We start from the raw sequence: 19,226 nt of genomic DNA on the forward strand, positions 1-19,226 counted from the left end.
GCCCGATTTGTAGAGCCGCTCGATCGAGCTTGAGCCCGCCGCAGTCCGGAAGGGTCAGCGCACTACCTGTTACCAGCACGATTCGCTGGAACCACAGTCTCTCCCGCAATTCTCCAAACACCGATGGATTCTTTGGGCGGTTGCCCTCGGTCGACGCCCGTTGCTCAGACTACGACCTTCCAGGACCTTCCTTTCAGGCGAGATCCCCGTGAGATGATGCCACACTGCAGGTGAGTTCGAACTTACTCGTCGCCACTGTAAAGTCCGCGCCTCAATAATACACGGACTTCGGGAGAACAGTTAACAGGTACTTTACTGAACAAGAGGCCGCTTGAAACTGAAACTACAGAAGCCTGCTAGGGCCTTTTATACAGGGGTGGTCACTGCTGGTACTGCCAGTTATTCCCTTAAAGGTACATACACAACACCAGCAGATTGGAAAACTGCTAATGTAATGCCCTTATTTAAAAAGGGAGGCAGACAAAAGGCTGGAAACTATAGACCAGTTAGCCTAACATCTGTGGTTGGTAAAATGTTGGAGTCCATTATTAAGGAAACAGTAGCAGGACATTTGGCTAAGCATAATTTAATCGGACAGAGTCAGCATGGTTTTACGAAGGGGAAGTCATGTTTGACAAATTTGCTCGAATTCTTTGAAGACGTAACAAACAGGGTGGATAAAGGGGAATCAGTGGATGTGGTGTATTTGGACTTCCAAAAGGCATTTGACAAGGTGCCACACAATAGATTACTGCACAAGATAAAAAATCACGGGATTGGGGGCAATGTACTGGCATGGGTGGAAGATTGGCTATCTAACAGAAAACAGAGAGTTGGGATAAATGGTTCATTCTCGGGTTGGCAATCAGTAACTAGTGGTGTTCCGCAGGGGTCAGTGCTGGGACCCCAACTCTTTACAATCTATATTAACGATTTGGAGGAAGGGACTGAGTGCAACGTATCCAAGTTTGCTGACGATACAAAGATAGGAGGGAAAGCAGTGAGTGAGGAGGACATAAAAAACCTGCAAAAGGACATAGACAGGCTAAGTGAGTGGGCAAAAATTTGGCAGATGGAATATAATGTTGGAAAGTGTGAGGTTATGCACTTTGGCAGAAAAAATCAAAGAGCAAGTTATTATCTAAATGGAGAGAAATTGCAAAGTGTTACAGTACAAAGGGATCTGGGGGTCCTGGTGCATGAAACACAGAGGCCTAGAAATTCGGTGGCGCCAGTCTCGCCAGGGCGCTGGAAGTACCACCCCGGAAGGAGTCGCGAACGCCCACGGGAAATTCAGTTTCAGCGCCCCAGACGGAAGCGCAGCATTACTTGAGGCGCCCCGCATCCCTCTTGGGGCGCTGCAACTGAAAATCGCAGCGCAACATGCCGCAGCGCCACTGCAGGCCTTCCTCCCCTTCTTAAAGGGGAGGGGCCTGCTGCAGTGCAATCGGCAATCGCGAGTGCCGGCAAAAGAGCCTGGCGTTGAGGAGAAGTGCCGGGCTCTTGGGAGACAGCCGGCACAACACAGGGGGGTGGGTGCTCAGGAGGCCGGGGATAGCGGCGCGGAGAGGTGCTGGCAGGCTGCCAGCCAAAAAAATGGCCGCCCCGCACCTCTGCGCCTCTACCGCCGCAGGTAGGCTCCCCTGAACCGGTCGCAAATTGCGGCCGGCGTTACAGCGGGGGGGCGCTACCAAATTTGGCGATCGGGGCGGTAGCGGGGCGCTGCGCACACCGATGACGTCATCGGTGGTGGCACAGCGCTACCGGCTAACGCCGCCATTAGCTCCCAGCTAAATTTCGCGGGAGGCGTGGCTGATGGCGCTAAACCCCCTAAGTGCTCTCTTTGGGTGCTAACTGGTGGTGCAGCCCACCGAATTTCTAGGCCAGAAGGTTAGTATGCAGGTACAGCAGGTGATCAGGAAGGCCAGTGGAATCTTGGCTTTTATTGCGAGGGGGATGGAGTATAAAAGCAGGGAAGTCTTGCTGCAGTTATACAGGGTACTGGTGAGGCCACACCTGGAATACTGCGTACAGTTTTGGTTTCCATATTTAAGAAAAGATATACTTGCTCTCGAGGCAGTTCAGAGAAGGTTCACTCGGTTGATTCCGGAGATGAGGGCGTTGACTTATGAGGAAAGGTTGAGTAGGTTGGGCCTATACTCATTGGAATTCAGAAGAATGAGAGGCGATCTTATCGAAATATATAAGATTGTGAGGGGGCGGTGAGGATGTTTCCACTGATGGGTGAGACTAGAACTAGGGGGCATAATCTTAGAATAAGGGGCTGCCCTTTCAAAACTGAGATGAGGAGAAAGTTCTTCACTCAGAGGGTAGTAAATCTATGGAATTTGCTACCTCAGAGAGTTGTGGCAGTTGCGACATTAAATAAATTTAAAACGGAGATAGACAGTTTCCTAGCTGATAAGGGAATAAGGGGTTACGGGGAGAGGGCAGGGAAGTGGACGTGAGTCTAAGTTCGGATCAGCCATGATCCTATTGAATGGCGGAGCAGGCCCGAGGGGCCGTATGGCTTACTCCTGCTCCTACTTCTTATGTTCTTATGACATTAGAAGTGCCAATCGGAGAAAGGCTGAAGCGGGGATTCGGCTGTCGAATTATATCGCACCATCGACTATGGTAGAGTGGAAAATCTCCACTGGGTCTACGGTAGGTGCCTCTTCTGCCGTTGGCAATGTCTACCAGTAACAAATTCTGCCATTGAAAGGGAAACTAGAAATGACCTTTTCAGTAGCACGTTGCGATGTAAGGTATGATAATGGGCTAAGTAGGAGGCTGTGCAGACAATTCCTATATCTTCCTGCTATGTTTTGATGGTATTTTTTTTCTGAATTAAGTGACACTTCATCATCGACCTGAAACATTAACTCTGTTTCTCTCTCCATAGATGCTGCCTGACCTGCTGAGTATTTCCAGCATTTTCTGCTTTTATTTCAGATTTCCAGCATCCACAGTATTTTGCTTTTGCATAGGTAGAAACATACTGTTTGCTGTGACTGAAGGGTCTAGATTAGAAAGACATAGATGCAGTAATGCGAATTCTCACGAATTAATCACAAGACACGCTATTTTAATGAAAATTTACCTCAACTTGCGATCTCGCCCCTCAACTATGAAATGTCATGATTTCTTTCCTACTTTATTCATCTTTGTCTTACCTCCTGGTGATTGGCTGCTCTGGGACACATGGGTTAGGTCAGGCAGGTGCGTCTGCGGGAAGATTTCAGGGGGTCCGTGAATTGGTTTGTCCCATTACTAGTCAGTTTTTCCCATCAGCAGTCTCCCATGCTCCCCTGTGTATTGAGACGATTTGGAAGAGTCTCAGACTGTGGATGCATAGTTCTTACTGTTCTGTTGGGCACAATTTTTTGCCACTTGGTTGGGCAAATTCACTAGCTTGTATGGATTTATCTTGGTACTTATTTTATTGCTTCTACCTTTAGCCCACTCACTGCTTTTAAATATTAAATAAAATAGAGGGAGTTAGAACTTCTTAAAACCCGAGAGCATGAAAATCAGTGACGTTACTACCACCCTAGCTCAGATCTGGTAACTCAGCATAGGCCAGGGATCGAACCCAAGCACCTTCCTGCTCTTACATTAAGTAAAACAAAAATAATAAATATATATGCTTAATTCATGGCCCTGACGCAAACTTGGCTGAGGGGTGATGACACCTTACCCTTAAATGAAGCCTGGATATACCTTCCATCACTTGCCCCGCCCAGAACACCATGGTGGTGGTATGACCAAATCACACCTTGGTCTGTCCTCCAACTCCTCCGGCACTTTCTCCTCCTTTGAGCATCTCCCCTTATTCCCCTCTCATTTAAAATTCTCGTTCTCTACCGCCCACCCAAGTACCCTAAAAATGTTATCACTGAGATATCTTCACTGCTTTCCTCTCTCAGCCTTCGCACCGAGCGACTTCTTATCCTCGGTTATTTCAACCTCCATCTCAATTAATCTCTCTCCTCTGAGGTCACTAGCCTCCTCTCCTTCCTTAATCTCCCCCCCCCCCCCCCCTTGTAAACTCCCCAACCCATATTCACGGCCACCCCCTCAACCTTGCCATCTCTTGTGGCCTTGCTACTCCCATCGTGTCAATTGTAGGTAAGGCCATCTCTGACCACTTCCTTATATCGCTCTCCACCCACATCCCCCTCTCCTACCCCCACCCAACCCTATTTCCTTCTGTGTCCGCTCTGGAAAAAACTCTCTCCCAACTCTCTTACAACTGCACTTAAGAAATCTCAACTGTCCAGCCTTTGGCCCTCCATTTACCATGACATTTCTGTAGCTACCGATCTGCTCAACCACACCCTCACCACCATCTTTGATGCCCTTGTCCCTATTAAAACAATTACTCTCTCTCACCCATGCCATTCTCCCTGGTACAGCCCTCATCTTTGCTCCCTTAAGTCCAAGGAACGCAAACTTGAACGGATATGGCAGACAACTGGTTTAACCATTCACCGGCAGATCTGGCCGGACCACATAAAGCATTATCGGATCCTGCTCTCGTCTGCCAAAATTGCTCACTATTCCAGAATCATTCTGGAATGCAAAGATAAACCCTGGCTTCTATTCTCTACTGCTAAGAGTCTTCTTAAACCCCTCTCCCCTGTCTCCTCCAACAAGTGCAAGGAGCTCATGGACTTCTTTGTCTCTAAGATTGAGGCCATCCATTCAGCTGCCTCTGCCACTTCTCTTCCTTCCCCTAGCCCACCAGGCCAAACTCCCTCTAAGGTTCCCCCCCTGCCCGAGCCCTGAATTTGCATCTTTCTCCAGTTTCTCTCCAATCTCCCCATATGACCTCTCCACACTGTTCACAACCTTGGTGTCATATTTGACCCTGAAATGAGCTTCCGACCACATATCTGCAGCATAACTAAGACCGCCTATTTCCACCTCTGTAACATTGCCCCTCTCTGCCCCACCTCAGCTCATCCACTGCTGAAACCCTCATCCATGCCTTTGTTACCTCTAGACTTGACTATTCCAACGCACTCCTGGCTGGCCTCCCACGTTCTACCCTACGTAAACTTGAGGTCATCCAAAACTTGGCTACCCGTGTCCTAACTCGCACCAAGTCCCACTCACCCATCACCCGGGTGCTCACTGACCAACATTGGCCCCCGGTTAAGCAACGCCTCGATTTCAAAATTCTCATCCTTGTTTTCAAATCCCTCCATGGCCTCGCCCCTCCATATCTCTGTAACCTCCTCCAGCTCTACAACCCTCCGAGATCTCTGCGCTCCTCCAATTCTGGCCTTTTGCGCATCCCCACTTTCTATCACGCCACCATCAGTGGCCGTGCCTTCAGCTGCCTAGGCACTAAGCTCTGGAATTCCCTCCCTAAACCTCTCCACCTCGCTACCTCTCTTTCCTCTTTTAAGACGCTCCTTAAAACCTACCTCTTTGAACAAGCTTTTGGTCATTTGCCCTAATTTCTCCTTATGTGGCTTGGTGTCAAAAAATGTCTTAATACTCCTGTGAAGCGCCTTGGGACGTTTTACTACGTTAAAGGTGCTATATTAATTGCATAATTAATCTTTATACAAAAAAAATTAATTTTTACAACCCGGGAGGTAGACCTTGGAAGCAAGAGGCCTGAGGATCGATAGAAATCGGTCCTCGGGCCACATCTGCATGATGTGGAGATACCGGTGTTGGACTGGGGTGGACAATTGTGAGAAGTCACACAACACCAGGTTATAGTCCAACAGCTTTATTTGAAATCACAAGCTTTCGGAGCGCTGCTCCTTCGTCAGGTGAAGTCTGCATACTTGGGCAAGCTGCCGACACTGGTCGCGCCTCCACAAGCAACTTGCTCGGGCAAAGACATCAATGCCAGCACCAGCCCTCAGGCAAGTCCCAGGAAGGAGCTTGGAGCTGCCTACGGCGGGGGAGTGATCGCGACTCCTGTCTCCATCGAAGGGGTTTTTGATATTTTTCCCCTAAACTTACCTATGGTTGGCAGCTGCAGGGACTGCATTAGCATGGTGGTTGTGTTGGGCACCAGGTGAAGAGTGGTGGTAACGGGTAGGATTTTAAAAGTTTTTTGTAAAGCATTTTCAGATGCAGTAATATTGTTTTTGTAAAGAGCTGTGCCCTGTTACATAGACATTGAATAAAGCCACTAATGAGGTTTATAAACCAACTGTCAATCTATATTGCTTTATGTTTGGGGAAAAAAAAGCAGCTCATGATTTCTATACCAAATCTCATGATTTTTAAGAGTTTGTCCCCTGATTTGAGGCTGTGGGGTTGGCAATACTGTTCACTTCAAACTAGTAAAAGGGGAATTTTAGATCTGAAAGCAGGAAATTATTTTTCCAGAGTGGGCAACACCTGGAATGGATTCCTAGATTTGGTGGAAAGGAAAACCCTGAAATCATTTAGAAACAATTGGATACTACAATGAGGGGACCGTGGAATCTCTCTGGATGGATGGATGGACCAAGTGGCTTTCCCCGTCCATAATTATCTGGTGATCACAGCCGCCTGCGGGTTCTTCAGCCAGAGGATAAGATGCCCTTTTTATAACACTAACAGTAATTAACACACTTTTTATAAACCAATCTTTCCCCCCCAACGGTTACTGTAACTGAAATCAGTTGACCTAACATTTGCTCTGAGAGTCGGGACCCAGTGCTCCGCCGGCCCTTACTTGGCGCCAGGCCCGAGCAACGCTCCGTCCGTGCTGACCCCTCGGCGCCGCCAGGATTCGCGCGCTGATTGGCTGCATGCGACGCTGGGGGGCGGGTGGAGGGGTAACAACGCGGGAAACGCCGAGACGGGACAGCCCGGAATGGAATCCATGTAACACCAGCACCCGGAGACCTGACTGGGCAACACCGGGGGGCCGGGTAACCAGGCAACACCGGAAGCGTGGCCCGGGGCATCAAGCAGGTAACCCAATCAGTCAAACGTCACCTCATTCTGCTTTAAAGTCCGGTCGATTTGTCAGATCAAAGCGCTGTGTAAGTGTAAGGAGTGTTTATTTCTCATTCCATTTGTTTGAAACGAAAATACAAATGCACAGCAGGTCTGTCAGCATCTGCAGGCAGGCTAAAGGTTTGGGTTCACACCTGTTACCCATTCGACCCAGAAACAACGACAGTATATTCTCTCCACAAATGCTGACTGGCCGTCTGTTTCCAGCAAGTCCCACTCCAGGGACTTGAGCACAAATAGGCTGACACTGCAGTGCAGTACTGAGGGAGCGCTGCACTGTCGGAGGTGCTGTCTTTCGGATGAGACGTTAAACCGAGACCCGGTCTGCCCTCAAGTGGACGTAAAAGATCCCATGGCACTATTCGAAGAAGAGCAGGGGAGTTATCCCCGGTTTCCTGGCCAATATTTACCCCTCAACCAGCATCACTAAAACAGATTATCTGGTCATGATCACATTGCTGTTTGTGGGAGGTTGCTGTGCGCAAATTGGCTACCGCGTTTCCTGCATTACAACAGTGACTACACCTCAAAAGTACTTAATTGGCTGCAAAGTGATTGCGACATCTTGAGGTCATGAAAGGGGCTATATAAATGCAAGTCTTTTTTTCTGTTTCAGATTTCCACCACCTGCAATTTTTTTTTATTTCGGTGCTTAAATGGGTTTACAGTTAGTCTCATCCTTTTTGATTATAAGAATCACTCAACTACATTTCATCCATGTTGGTAACTTTCGACAACAATGCTGGCACTGACTTGATTGCAGAGTAGGGCAGGGAGCACAGACCAAATAACCTCCCACAGTTACTGAACCTATGGACTGATGTACACCAATAGTACCAGATGCAAAAAGAGAGTATGTTTCAGGGAAAGTTATTTGGAGCTGATGTACTATCCAGGAATCTAATTAAAGATACAGATGGATGAGATACTGAAAATGATGTAAAGACCTGCAAGCCAACATCTGGGGAGAGATTTGCACTTACAAAGAAGCAACAGATATAAACAGAATACTTCAAATGGCTATCAGATATATTAAGGAAGGATGGCTTAAATATACTTCAAAAGTAGTTCTTCATGAATTGAGAGAATACACTGTATGAAGCAAACTCTCAGTAATTAATCCAAAAGCAAAATACTGCAGATGCTGGAAATCTGAAATAAAAACAGAAAATGCTGGAAACATTCAGCGGATCAGGCAGCGTCTGTGTGGAGAGAAACAGATTTAACGTTTCAGGTCGATGACCTTTTATCAGAACTGGAAGACGTTAGAGATTTAACAGTTTATGAGCAAGTACAGAACCAGGGGGAAAAGTGGGGAGAGGGGAGGAAAGAACAAAAGGGAAGGACTGTGATAGGGTGGAGGGCAGGAGTGGTTAAATGACAAAAGGGATGATGGTGCAAGGCAAAAGGGGGTGGAGTAATGGGACAAGTAAAGAAACAAAAGATGGGTCTAGTGGAGCTGTAAATGGCAACAGCAGAATCATTACCAGCAGCTGCTGTCTGAAAAAATAGGTGCAGTAGTTATGATCTGAAATTGTTGAACTCAGTGTTGAGTCCGAAAGGTTGTAAAGCGCTTAATCGAAAGATGAGCTGCTGTTCTTCGAGCTTCATTGGAACAGGGTAGGAGGCCAAGGACAGAGAGCTGGGAGTGGGAAGAAGAATTAAAATGACAAGTGACCAGTGTAGTGTCCGAGGATCAATAATACTCAGACTGCAGGAGAACAATAAAACAGGTATTTACTGAACAGAGAGTAATTCAAGACTGACGTACAGAAGACTGCTATGGCTTTATATACAGGGGTGGTCACTGCCGATACTGCAGTATAGAATCAGTTCTCTTAACGGTACATACACAACAATTCCTCCCCTTTTAGATAAACAGTACATAACATTCATTTAACAACTAAATAATAACTAATTACAATTACAATTTTCTCTGTACTATATACATCAACTGAAATAATCATTTATAAGTTCAGTCTTTGAGGAGGCTTCCTGATCCTGACTGGATAGCGCCTTTCTCGAGTATCCTGTTCTTGCGGCAGAGTTGATTCTGGTTCATTGTCATTGGTTGGTTCGTCAGCTTCCAATACCACTGCTTCTGAGGTAGACGCAATCTGTACTTCGGGTTGATTACCAGGTGCACCTGCTCGTGGTATGGGTTTGGCTTGTTCCTGTGACTCTAGAATCTGGTCAGCATGGCGTCTCACGATGCTCTCTCCAACGTCCACTGTGTACATTAGTGGTCCCTGCTGTGACCATATCGTTCCTGGCTGCCATTTTTCTGTTCGGTAGTCACGGGCCAAGACTGGTTGCCCTATCTTGAAGCTCCTGGTTGGCTTCTCATTTATGTGCTGGAATTGCTTATCCTCAACATCTCGTCTTATGTTTGGTTTGAGCAAATCCAGGCGACATCTTAGCCTTCGGTTGAAGAACATTATGGCTGGAGCTTGGTTGGTGACTGCATGTGTCGCATTCCGGTAAGCAAAGAAGAAATTATCCACCTTGTGTTGTAGTGGTATGTCGTCATTATGCATTGCCTTTATTGCCTTTTTAAAGGTCTGAACAAACCTCTCAGCCAATCCATTTGTGGCTGGATGATATGGGGCAGATGTGTAATGCTTCACCCCATTATTCCTCAGAAACCTCCGGAAATCCTCTGACACAAACTGTGGCCCATTGTCGGAACAAATCTGTTCTGGCAAGCCATTCCTGGCGAAGATGGTCCGTAGGACTGCAATAGTTTTCTCCGTGGTGGTGGAGGACATTTTGATGACCTCTGGCCATTTCGAATGGGCGTCCACAGCGATTAGGAACATTGAGTCCATAAATGGACCAGCAAAATCAATGTGTACCCGTTGCCATGGAGATGAGGGCCACTCCCATGGATGTAGCGGGGCCTGTGGTGGAGCGTTTTGGACCTTCTGGCATCCTGTACATTTCTTGGTCATATCCTCGATTTCTTTATCGATTCCCGGCCACCACACAAACGCCCTGGCTAGGCTCTTCATTTTTACCCCTCCCAGATGACCCTCATGAAGCTCATTGAGCACTCTATCTCTCAACTTGGGTGGAATTACCACTCGGGATCCACACATCAAGGTCCCCCGGCACACTGACAGCTGTTCTCTCCTTGGCGAGAATGCTGGCAACAGTGAGTCGCCATGTGCTGGCCATCCCTTCACCGTCAAATCATAGACCCGAGAGAGTGTCGGGTCATTTCGGGTTTCCTTCTCTATACTTGAGTTTGTAACAGGTAGACATTCGACTATGGTCGCATGGAATATCTCAACAGGGTCCACTGCAGGTGCTTCCTCTACCGTAGGCAACGGTAGGCGCGACAGCCCATCAGCGTTTCCATGCTGTTTCGTACCCTTGTACTCTATGTCGTACTGATATGCCCCTAGCAAAAGTGACCATCTTTGCAGCCGTTGCGCCATCATCACCGGAATGCCCTTCTTTGGGTTAAAAATGGAGACCAGGGGCTGATGATCAGTCAGTAGGGTGAATTTCTGCCCGTGCAGATAGTGATTGAACTTCTTCACCCCCCACACCAGGCTGAGGGCCTCCCTGTCAATCTGGGCGTAGTTACGCTCGGCTGAGGTTAACGAGCGCGACGCAAAGGCTATTGGCCTCTCTGAACCGTCAAGGAATTTGTGTGACAGCACCGCTCCGATGCCATAGGGAGACGCATCACATGCTAACCGAATCGGTAGTGTTAGATTGTAATGGGCCAATACTTCTTTTGAAGTGATTAGGCATTTACATTTCTGAAAGGCATGCTTACACTCATCACTCCATTTCCATGTTACTCCAGTTTGCAGCAGGGCGTTCAGTGGGTGCAGAATTGTAGATAAATTCGGCAAGAACTTATGGTAGTAGTTCACCAACCCGAGGAACGACCTCAGTTGCGACACATTTTCCGGTGCTGGAACCTTGACTACAGCCTCAATCTTGTCCGGTGACTTATGCAACCCTTCCTCATCAATCATGTGTCCACAATACGAGATTTGTCTCCTGAAGAACTCGCATTTGGGGCGGTTGGCTCGTAGCCCATATTCCTGTAATCTCGTGAGCACCTGCTCCAGGTTGGCAAGGTGTTCACTGTCATTTTCGCCCGTAACCAGGATGTCGTCCAAATAACACTGGGTCCCCGGGATCCCTTGCAGGACTTGTTCCATCGCCCTCTGCCAAATAGCTGGGGCTGATGCTACCCCGAATACCAGTCGATTGTACTGGTAAAGGCCTTTGTGAGTGTTTATCGTGAGGTATTTCCTAGATGCTTCTTCCACTTCCATTTGTAGATACGCTTGGGCCAGATCAATCTTTGTAAAGCGTTTCCCTCCAGATAGTGAGGCGAAAATATCTTCTATCTGTGGAAGTGGATATTGTACTGTGTGCAGGACTGGGTTCACAGTTACCTTGAAGTCCCCACAGATGCGAACCTTCTTCGGTTCCCCAGGTGTGCTGCTCAACGATTTCTTCATTACAGGAACAATGGGTGTGGCCCACTTGCTCCAGTCCACCTTGGACAGCACACCCGAACGCTCCAGACTCTCCAGCTCTGCTTCAACGGCTGGGCGGATCGCGTAAGGTACCGGTCTGGCCTTAAAAAATTTTGGGTTTGCGTTATCTTCGATTTTTATCGTTGCCGTTACTCCTTTTAGAGTCCCAAGTCCTTGTTGGAACACCTCTTTTGCGTCAGTTAGAATCTTTGACAGTCGTCCAGGTGTGACGTCATCATCCTTTTTATCAGTCACAGTTAGCGCCTGAATGGAATGCCAATCCAATTGTATTTTTCGGATCCATTCACGTCCCAATAATGGTGGTCCTCCATCTGGTAGTATATACAGGTACAGTTTCTGTGTTTCCTTGCTGTTGTATTCAACTGGCTCTTATGTTCATTAATAAATAGACATTCTTATTATGAACACAGCTAGCTTTTGCTAGACACTTTTATTGAGCACATGTGGACTAGGTACAGTATCTGTAGAGGCTTCCATCTTGACTGCTGCCTTGTGGGTAGCCTAGTGCCTCATGGGTAATGTAGTCTTAATATACATACAGCTGGGTAGTGTAGTCTTATACATACAGCTATATACAGCTCTACGGCTCCACCTAGTGTCCACTATAGAATGACATGTTATTGATCATTACACTGGCACCCTTATTTCTCCTCTGGGGTAGACTTTTTGCCCCGTGTATGTCTTCAATACAATGGACGTGGCCTTCAAGGGTATGTGTGGGAATAGCCGCTCATAGTCTCATCGATTCATGACAGTTAGGGCTGATCCTGTATCCAATTCCATCTTTACTTGGGACCCTGCTATCATGAGGGTGACCCAAATGGTTCGGTGATCCTCCTTTGCGATCACGTTGTGTAACTTTAGGCAACTTAGTCTCCTGCTCCCGGAGTCCTTATCACTCTCCTGATCTTCCGAACTGCTGCCTGTCATTTTTTTACTTTCTTGTACTTTTCCTTAGTAGTTCTTGTAGTGTTGGTTTTCTTTCCCGACCTGCAGACTCTTGCTATATGTCCCATTTTCCCGCATTGCCTGCATACTTTGTCCTTAAACCAGCAGTCCTTCTGATCATGGGTTGTTCTGCTGCAGCGATAGCACTTTTCTGCTCTATACGCTATTTCGTTAGCGCTGTATTCTTGTGGTTTCTGTTGTATTTCCGCAGCTCCCCGTGCTGCTGCTTCGTAGGATACTGCCACGCTGAAAGCCTGTTCTAGCGTCAGGTCCTTTTCCGAAAGTAGTCGTTTCTGGGTTCCTTCACTCTGGAGCCCGCAGACAAACTTATCCCGTAAGGTGTCTGCCAGGTTTGCTCCGAACTGGCAGTGCTTCGATAACTTGCGTAGTTCCGTAAGATAGTCAGCATTGTTCTCATCTTTGTGCTGGTTTCTTTTATGGAACTTGAATCTTTCTGCTATCAGCAGCGGTGTAGGGTTTAGGTGTTCCTGTAAGATATTAACAATCTCTTCAAAACTTTTCTCCATTGGTTTAGCTGGGGTAATTAAATTCCGCAATAGGCCGTACGTTCTTGCGCCCATCAAATTTAATAATACCGACGCCTTCTCTCCATTGGCCACCTCATTGGCATTGCAGTACACTTGCAGTACACTTCAATTCTTTCCACATACGTGGTCCAGTCTTCTACCTCGTTGTCGAAAGCAGTGATACTGCCACTTTTCGGCATCTTGGGTGATTTAAAATGGCGCCTCCCGCGCTTTTTCTTGTTCCCCAATGTAATAAAATGGCGCCTCGCGCGCTTTTCCTTCTTCCCCATGGAATAAAATGGCGCCTCCCGCGCTTTTCCTTCTTCCCCTTGCTGCCACGCTGCTCCTAGTGTTCTACAGGGTAATGGCGGCGACCCGCGGCTTCGGCGCGTCTCACTTTTCCTTCCCCGCGTTCTATCCTCTCCACGCTGCCCTGTTCTTGAGCACCGACCGCGCCCTGTACGCTCCACCCTCTCTCTCTTTTCCTCCCGACGACGCTGCACGGCCCCTTTGCAGAGCCGCTCGATCGAGCCCGAACCTGCCGCAGTCCGGAAGGGTCAGCGCACTACCTGCTACCACCTCGACTGGGGAGCCAGGCCCAGCTCTCCACAGCCTCCCCTGCAACTCTCCGATGGATCCCTGGGCGGTTGCCCGTGGTCGACGCCCGCCGTTCCAACTTCGACCTCCAAGAAGCTTCTCTTCAGGGAAAAGATCCCCGTGAGGTGATGCAGTACTGCAGGTGAGTTCAAACCTGCCCGTCGCCAGTGTAGTGTCCGAGGATCAATAATACTCAGACTGCAGGAGAACAATAAAACAGGTATTTACTGAACAGAGAGTAATTCAAGACTGACGTACAGAAGCCTGCTATGGCTTTAGATACAGGGGTGGTCACTGCCGGTACTGCAGTATAGAATCAGTTCTTCTCTTAAAGGTACATACACAACAACCAGAAGCTCAGGGTCACGCTTACGGACTGAACAGAGGTGTTCAGCAAAGCAATCACCCAATCTGCGTTTCTCTCCCCAGTATAGAAGAGACTGCATCGTGAGCAGCGAATACAGTATACTAAATTGAAAGTAAATCGCTGTTTCAGCTGTGTGATGAAATATGTCATTCATCAGACTCTGTAGTTAACTGTATATATTGTATTGCCTGCTCCGGTGTTTGTACCTTGTATTGTGTATAGGGCACCGCCCCCTTTGTGTGTCGGCTCCGCCCATACCTGGCCCTACTTAAGACAAGTCCAGGCTTGTCCTGCAGTAGAACAGCAGCACGCCAGGCAAAGCTAGGTGCAGCCACCGGCATCTTTTCTTTGCTAATAAAAGCCTTCGTTTTATTCTGCTAACTTCGGGTCTTGAAGTTATTGAGGCACGTCAATTTTATTAGCAAACTTTTAACGATGGATCAACTTTTGAAACCGGAACGCTTGGACTTGGACCCGCATGCTTCGGATGCATCGGCATGGTTTGGACACTGGTTCCAGTGCTTGGAATTCTTTATGGCCAACTCCGAAGCCGTCACAGCCTCTACAGCCACCGGAGATGTGAAACTCGGGATCCTACAGAATCGGGTAAGCCACCGGGTTTTTCCACTCATACAAGACGCCGCCAGCTACCTGGATGTCTGCAACATCCTAAAGGCCCACTATCAGCGGCCTACCAACGAAGTGTACGCTAGGCACCTGCTTGCTACCTGCACACAGCAACCCGGAGAGTCGCTAGAGGACTTTCTAGTCACCCTAAAAGTGCTTGGCAAAGACTGCAAATGCAAAGACGTGAAAGCCACGGTATACACAGACGAGCTGATTCGGGATGCCTTTATTGCAGGCCTTAGCTCTAATTATATCCGGCAGAGACTGCTAGAGAAAACGGGCCTAGACCTGACACAGGCTGTGGACACAGTGCGATCGTTGGATGTGGCTCAGAAGAACTCTGACTCCTACTCGGCAGGCCGCGTGGCCCACGCCGCCTCTGCTTCCCTGCCCGGTAGCCCAACACCGTCGGGGCCCTGCTCTCCCCCCAGAAGCCCTACGACCGCCGCGACGCATCGGGGCCCCCAAATGCTACTTCTGCGGGCAGCCGAAGCACACCAGGAACCTGTGCCCGGCGAAAGGCACCACCTGCTTTAAGTGCGGTAAGAAGGGGCACTTTGGGAAGGTGTGCAGAGGGAACCCCGCAGGCAAAACTGCCACCGCCGCGTGCGCGCCGTGGGAGCGGCCATCTTGGACGCCATCTTGTCCGACCTCGTGGGATCCGCCATCTCGCGAGCAGACAGCGTGGACGCCATCTTACTCGGCCTCGTGTGGCCCACCATCTTGTCCCGATCAGGGCCCTACAGTGGCGTCGATCACAGTGGACCAGTCCAGACCGCACCCACTATCCAAATCGATGGTGGACATTGAGGTAAACGGGTGCAAGGTTAAATGTTTAATTGACAGCGGGAGCACAGAGAGCTTCATTCACCCTGATCTGGTACAACGACTCTCTCTAACTATAGTCCCTACTCAGGGCAGGATCTCTATGGCCGACAAAACCCAGATATCGACTATTGCGGGTTACTGCGCGGTACGGTTGTCCGTTAAAGACACTGTATATAATAATTCTAAACTGTTAATTATGAAAGATTTATGTGTGAGCGTGATCTTGGGCCTGGATTTTCAGTGCCACCACCAAAGCATCACGCTCAATTTCGGTGGGACCCAGCCGCCCCTCACAGTGTGCGGCCTGGCTACCCTGAAGGTAAAGCCGCCTTCGCTATTCGCGAACCTTACCCCTAACTGCCGGCCAATAGCGATCAAAAGCAAGAGGTACAGCTGGGAGGACAGGCGGTTTATCGCGACCGAGGTAGACAGGCTCCTGAAGCAGCGCATTATTGAACGCAGCAACAGCCCGTGGCGTGCCCAAGTGGTGGTGGTGAGGGGTAGCGAGAAGAAGCGGATGGTGATTGACTATAGTCAAACAGTCAACATCTATACCCAACTAGACGCCTACCCGCTACCCCGCATATCCGAGATGGTGAACCAAATCGCCCAATACCGGGTGTTCTCCACCATCGACCTCAAGTCAGCGTACCACCAGCTCCCTATCAGACCAGAGGACCGTTCGTACACCGCCTTCGAGGCAAACGGACACCTCTACCAGTTCCTCAGAGTCCCCCTTTGGGGTGACGAATGGGGTCTCGGTCTTTCAGAGGGAGATGGACCGCATGGTCGATGACCACCACTTGCAGGCAACCTTCCCCTATCTCGACAACGTCACCATCTGCGGCCACAACCAACAGGACCACGACTCAAACCTCGCGAGGTTTCTGAAAACCGCAAAAAAACTCAACCTCACCTACAACGAGGACAAGTGCGTTTTCAACACTACGCGCCTTTGCATACTAGGCAGCGTGGTGGAGAATGGGGAAATCGGACCAGACCCCGACCGATTGCGCCCCCTACGGGAGCTGCCCCTGCCCAACACTCCCAAAGCCCTGAAAAGGTGCCTGAGGTTATTCTCGTATTATGCCCAATGGGTCCCTAACTACTCTGATAAAGCCCGTCCCCTCTTGAAAGCATCCTCTTTCCCGCTCTCTGCTGAGGCCCATGCTGCCTTCAAAAGCATTAAGCAGGATATTGAGTGGGCCACGCTACAGGCAGTGGACGAGAACACTCCCTTTCAAGTGGAAAGTGATGCGTTTGACTTTGCCTTGGCGGCCACCCTCAACCAGGCAGGGCGGCCCGTAGCTTTCTTCTCGAGGACCCTCCAGGGGCCCGAGATCAGACACTCCTCCGTGGAAAAGGCCCAAGCCATCGTGGAGGCAGTGCGCCACTGGCGGCACTACCTAGCCGGCAAACGCTTCACCTTACTTACCGACCAGCGGTCGGTAGCGTTTATGTTCAATAATAAACAGAGGGGGAAGATTAAAAATGATAAGATTCTTAGGTGGCGGATCGAGCTCTCCACCTTCGAGTACGACATCATATACCGGCCGGGGGCCCTTAACGAATCCCCCGACGCCCTCTCACGAGGGATGTGTGCCAACGCCACCGGGGATCGGCTACAGACCCTCCACAACGACCTCTGTCACCCAGGGGTCACACGGCTGTTCCACTTCATAAAGTCCCGCAACTTACCCTACTCGATTGAGGAAGTTCGGTCTCTGACCAGGAACTGCCGCACCTGCGCTGAGTGCAAGCCTCGGTTCTACCGCCCTGATAGAGCCCACCTAATCAAAGCTACACGGCCCTTTGAGCGGCTTAGCTTAGATTTCAAGGGCCCCCTCCCGTCCGTCGACCGCAATGTTTACTTCCTGAACATTGTGGATGAATACTCCCGTTTCCCATTCGCCTTCCCCTGCCCAGACATGACCAGCACCACGGTCATTAAATGCCTCAACAGCCTGTTCTGCCTGTTCGGTATGCCAAGCTATATCCACACGGATAGGGGGGCGGCCTTCATGAGTGAAGAGCTACGCCAGTACATGCTGTCCAAGGGGATTGCCACGAGCTGTACCACCAGCTACAACCCCCGGGGTAACGGTCAGGTGGAGCGAGAGAACGGGACAGTATGGAGGGCAGTCACCCTAACTCTAAGGACCAAGGGCCTCCCTATCTCCCGCTGGCAGGAAGTCCTCCCAGATGTGCTCCACTCAATACGGTCACTATTGTGTACCGCCACTAATGCCACGCCTCATGAGCTAATGTTTGTGTTTCCCCGGAAATCCACCTCAGGCGTATCCATACCGTCATGGCTCTCCACCCCAGGTCCGGTACTTCTGCGGAAGCATGTGAGGGGCCACAAGACGGACCCCCTCGCGGAGCCAGTGCACCTGCTCCACGCCAACCCACAATATGCGTATGTCCGGCACGCCGACGGACGGGAGGACACTGTGTCCATAAAAGACCTCGCCCCAGCCGGTAACAACAGCAACAACGACAACGACTACAACAACAACAACAACCACAACAACTATTACCCACCCACTCCACCCACTATTCTTTCATCACCCCCGGAAGAACACCAGCCAACGGTACACCCACCACCTACTCCATCAACAACCCCGGTGGCGCCCCCGGCAGAGACCCAGGAGACCACCCGGGACACCCAGCCGGCACCCGCGGCACCGCAACCGTTACGTCGGTCACAGAGGACTATCACACCCCCGGACAGACTAAATCTGTAGAAGGGGTGAATATGATGAAATATGTCATTCATCAGACTCTGTAGTTAACTGTATATATTGTATTGCCTGCTCCGGTGTTTGTACCTTGTATTGTGTATAGGGCACCGCCCCCTTTGTGTGTCGGCTCCGCCCATACCTGGCCCTACTTAAGACAAGTCCAGGCTTGTCCTGCAGTAGAACAGCAGCACGCCAGGTGAAGCTAGGTGCAGCCACCGGCATCTTTTCTTTGCTAATAAAAGCCTTCGTTTTATTCTGCTAACTTCGAGTCTTGAAGTTATTGAGGCACGTCAAGCTGGAAGGAGTGTTTGGAGCCCTGGACAGTGCGAAGGGAAAAGGTGAAAGGGCTTGCATGGGAGGTGCCGTGGGAAGGGGAGTGAGTATTGGGGGTGATGGAAGAGTGGATCAGGGTGTCGCGGAGGGAACGATCCCTTCGGAATGCTGAAAGGGGAGAACTGGGGAAGATGTGTTTGGTGATGGCATTGCGCTGGATGTGGGTAAAATGGCGGAGGAATATCCCTTGAATGTGGAGGCTAGTGGGGTGGAAGGTGTGGACAAAGGGGACCCTTTTCTGGTTCTGGGAGGGAGATCAGAGGACTTTGGGAGGTTAGAGGCCTTGGGGAGACTGTGGGTCAGGAGGGCGATCAGATCGTTGGGGGAGTGCAGCTGATCGCGGCGGGGTGGGGGCGCGAAGTAGGTTAGCCACTCCTGCTTCTCCTGGCCCACAACCAATTCTGATAAGGCTCTTACCTGCTGGATCCGGCCATGGGATTATGGAGACATGGCTCCAGGGTGACCAAGGCTGGGAATTCAACATCCAGGGGTATTCAATATTCAGGAAAGACAGGCAAAAAGGAAAAGGAGGTGGTGTAGCATTGCTAGTTAAAGAGATTAACACAATAGTAAGGAACGATATTAGCTCTGATGATGTGGAATCTGTATGGGTAGAACTGAGAAATACCAAGGGGCAGAAAACGATAGTGGGAGTTGTATACAGACCCCCAAACAGTAATGCTGAGGTTGGGGATGGCATTAAACAGGAAATTAGAGACACGTGCAATAAGGGCACAGCAGTTATCATGGG

General features: G+C 49.6%; 1 protein-coding gene across 5 annotated transcripts in view; it reads left to right on the top strand.

The window, feature by feature from the left end:
• c13h19orf44 (chromosome 13 C19orf44 homolog) overlaps positions 1 to 19,226 on the top strand; it is a 110,296-nt gene that overhangs the window by 38,732 nt on the left and 52,338 nt on the right. The window contains exon 1 of one of the 5 annotated variants that reach the window (XM_086005010.1): positions 6,765 to 7,004. The exons of 1 other annotated variant lie outside the window; for it this stretch is intronic. In XM_086005010.1, the coding sequence (XP_085861136.1) occupies positions 6,768 to 7,004 (237 nt within the window). In that variant the 5' untranslated portion in view covers positions 6,765 to 6,767. Of the gene's footprint in view, positions 1 to 6,764; positions 7,011 to 19,226 lie in introns of those variants that run through there. 3 more of the 5 variants (XM_086005012.1, XM_086005015.1, XM_086005014.1) reach the window with 3 other exon arrangements.

Source organism: Somniosus microcephalus, chromosome 13, assembly GCF_052327205.1.
Source record: "Somniosus microcephalus isolate GS21.2 chromosome 13, FLI_Smic_1.0, whole genome shotgun sequence".
Taxonomy (NCBI): Eukaryota; Metazoa; Chordata; class Chondrichthyes; order Squaliformes; family Somniosidae; genus Somniosus; species Somniosus microcephalus.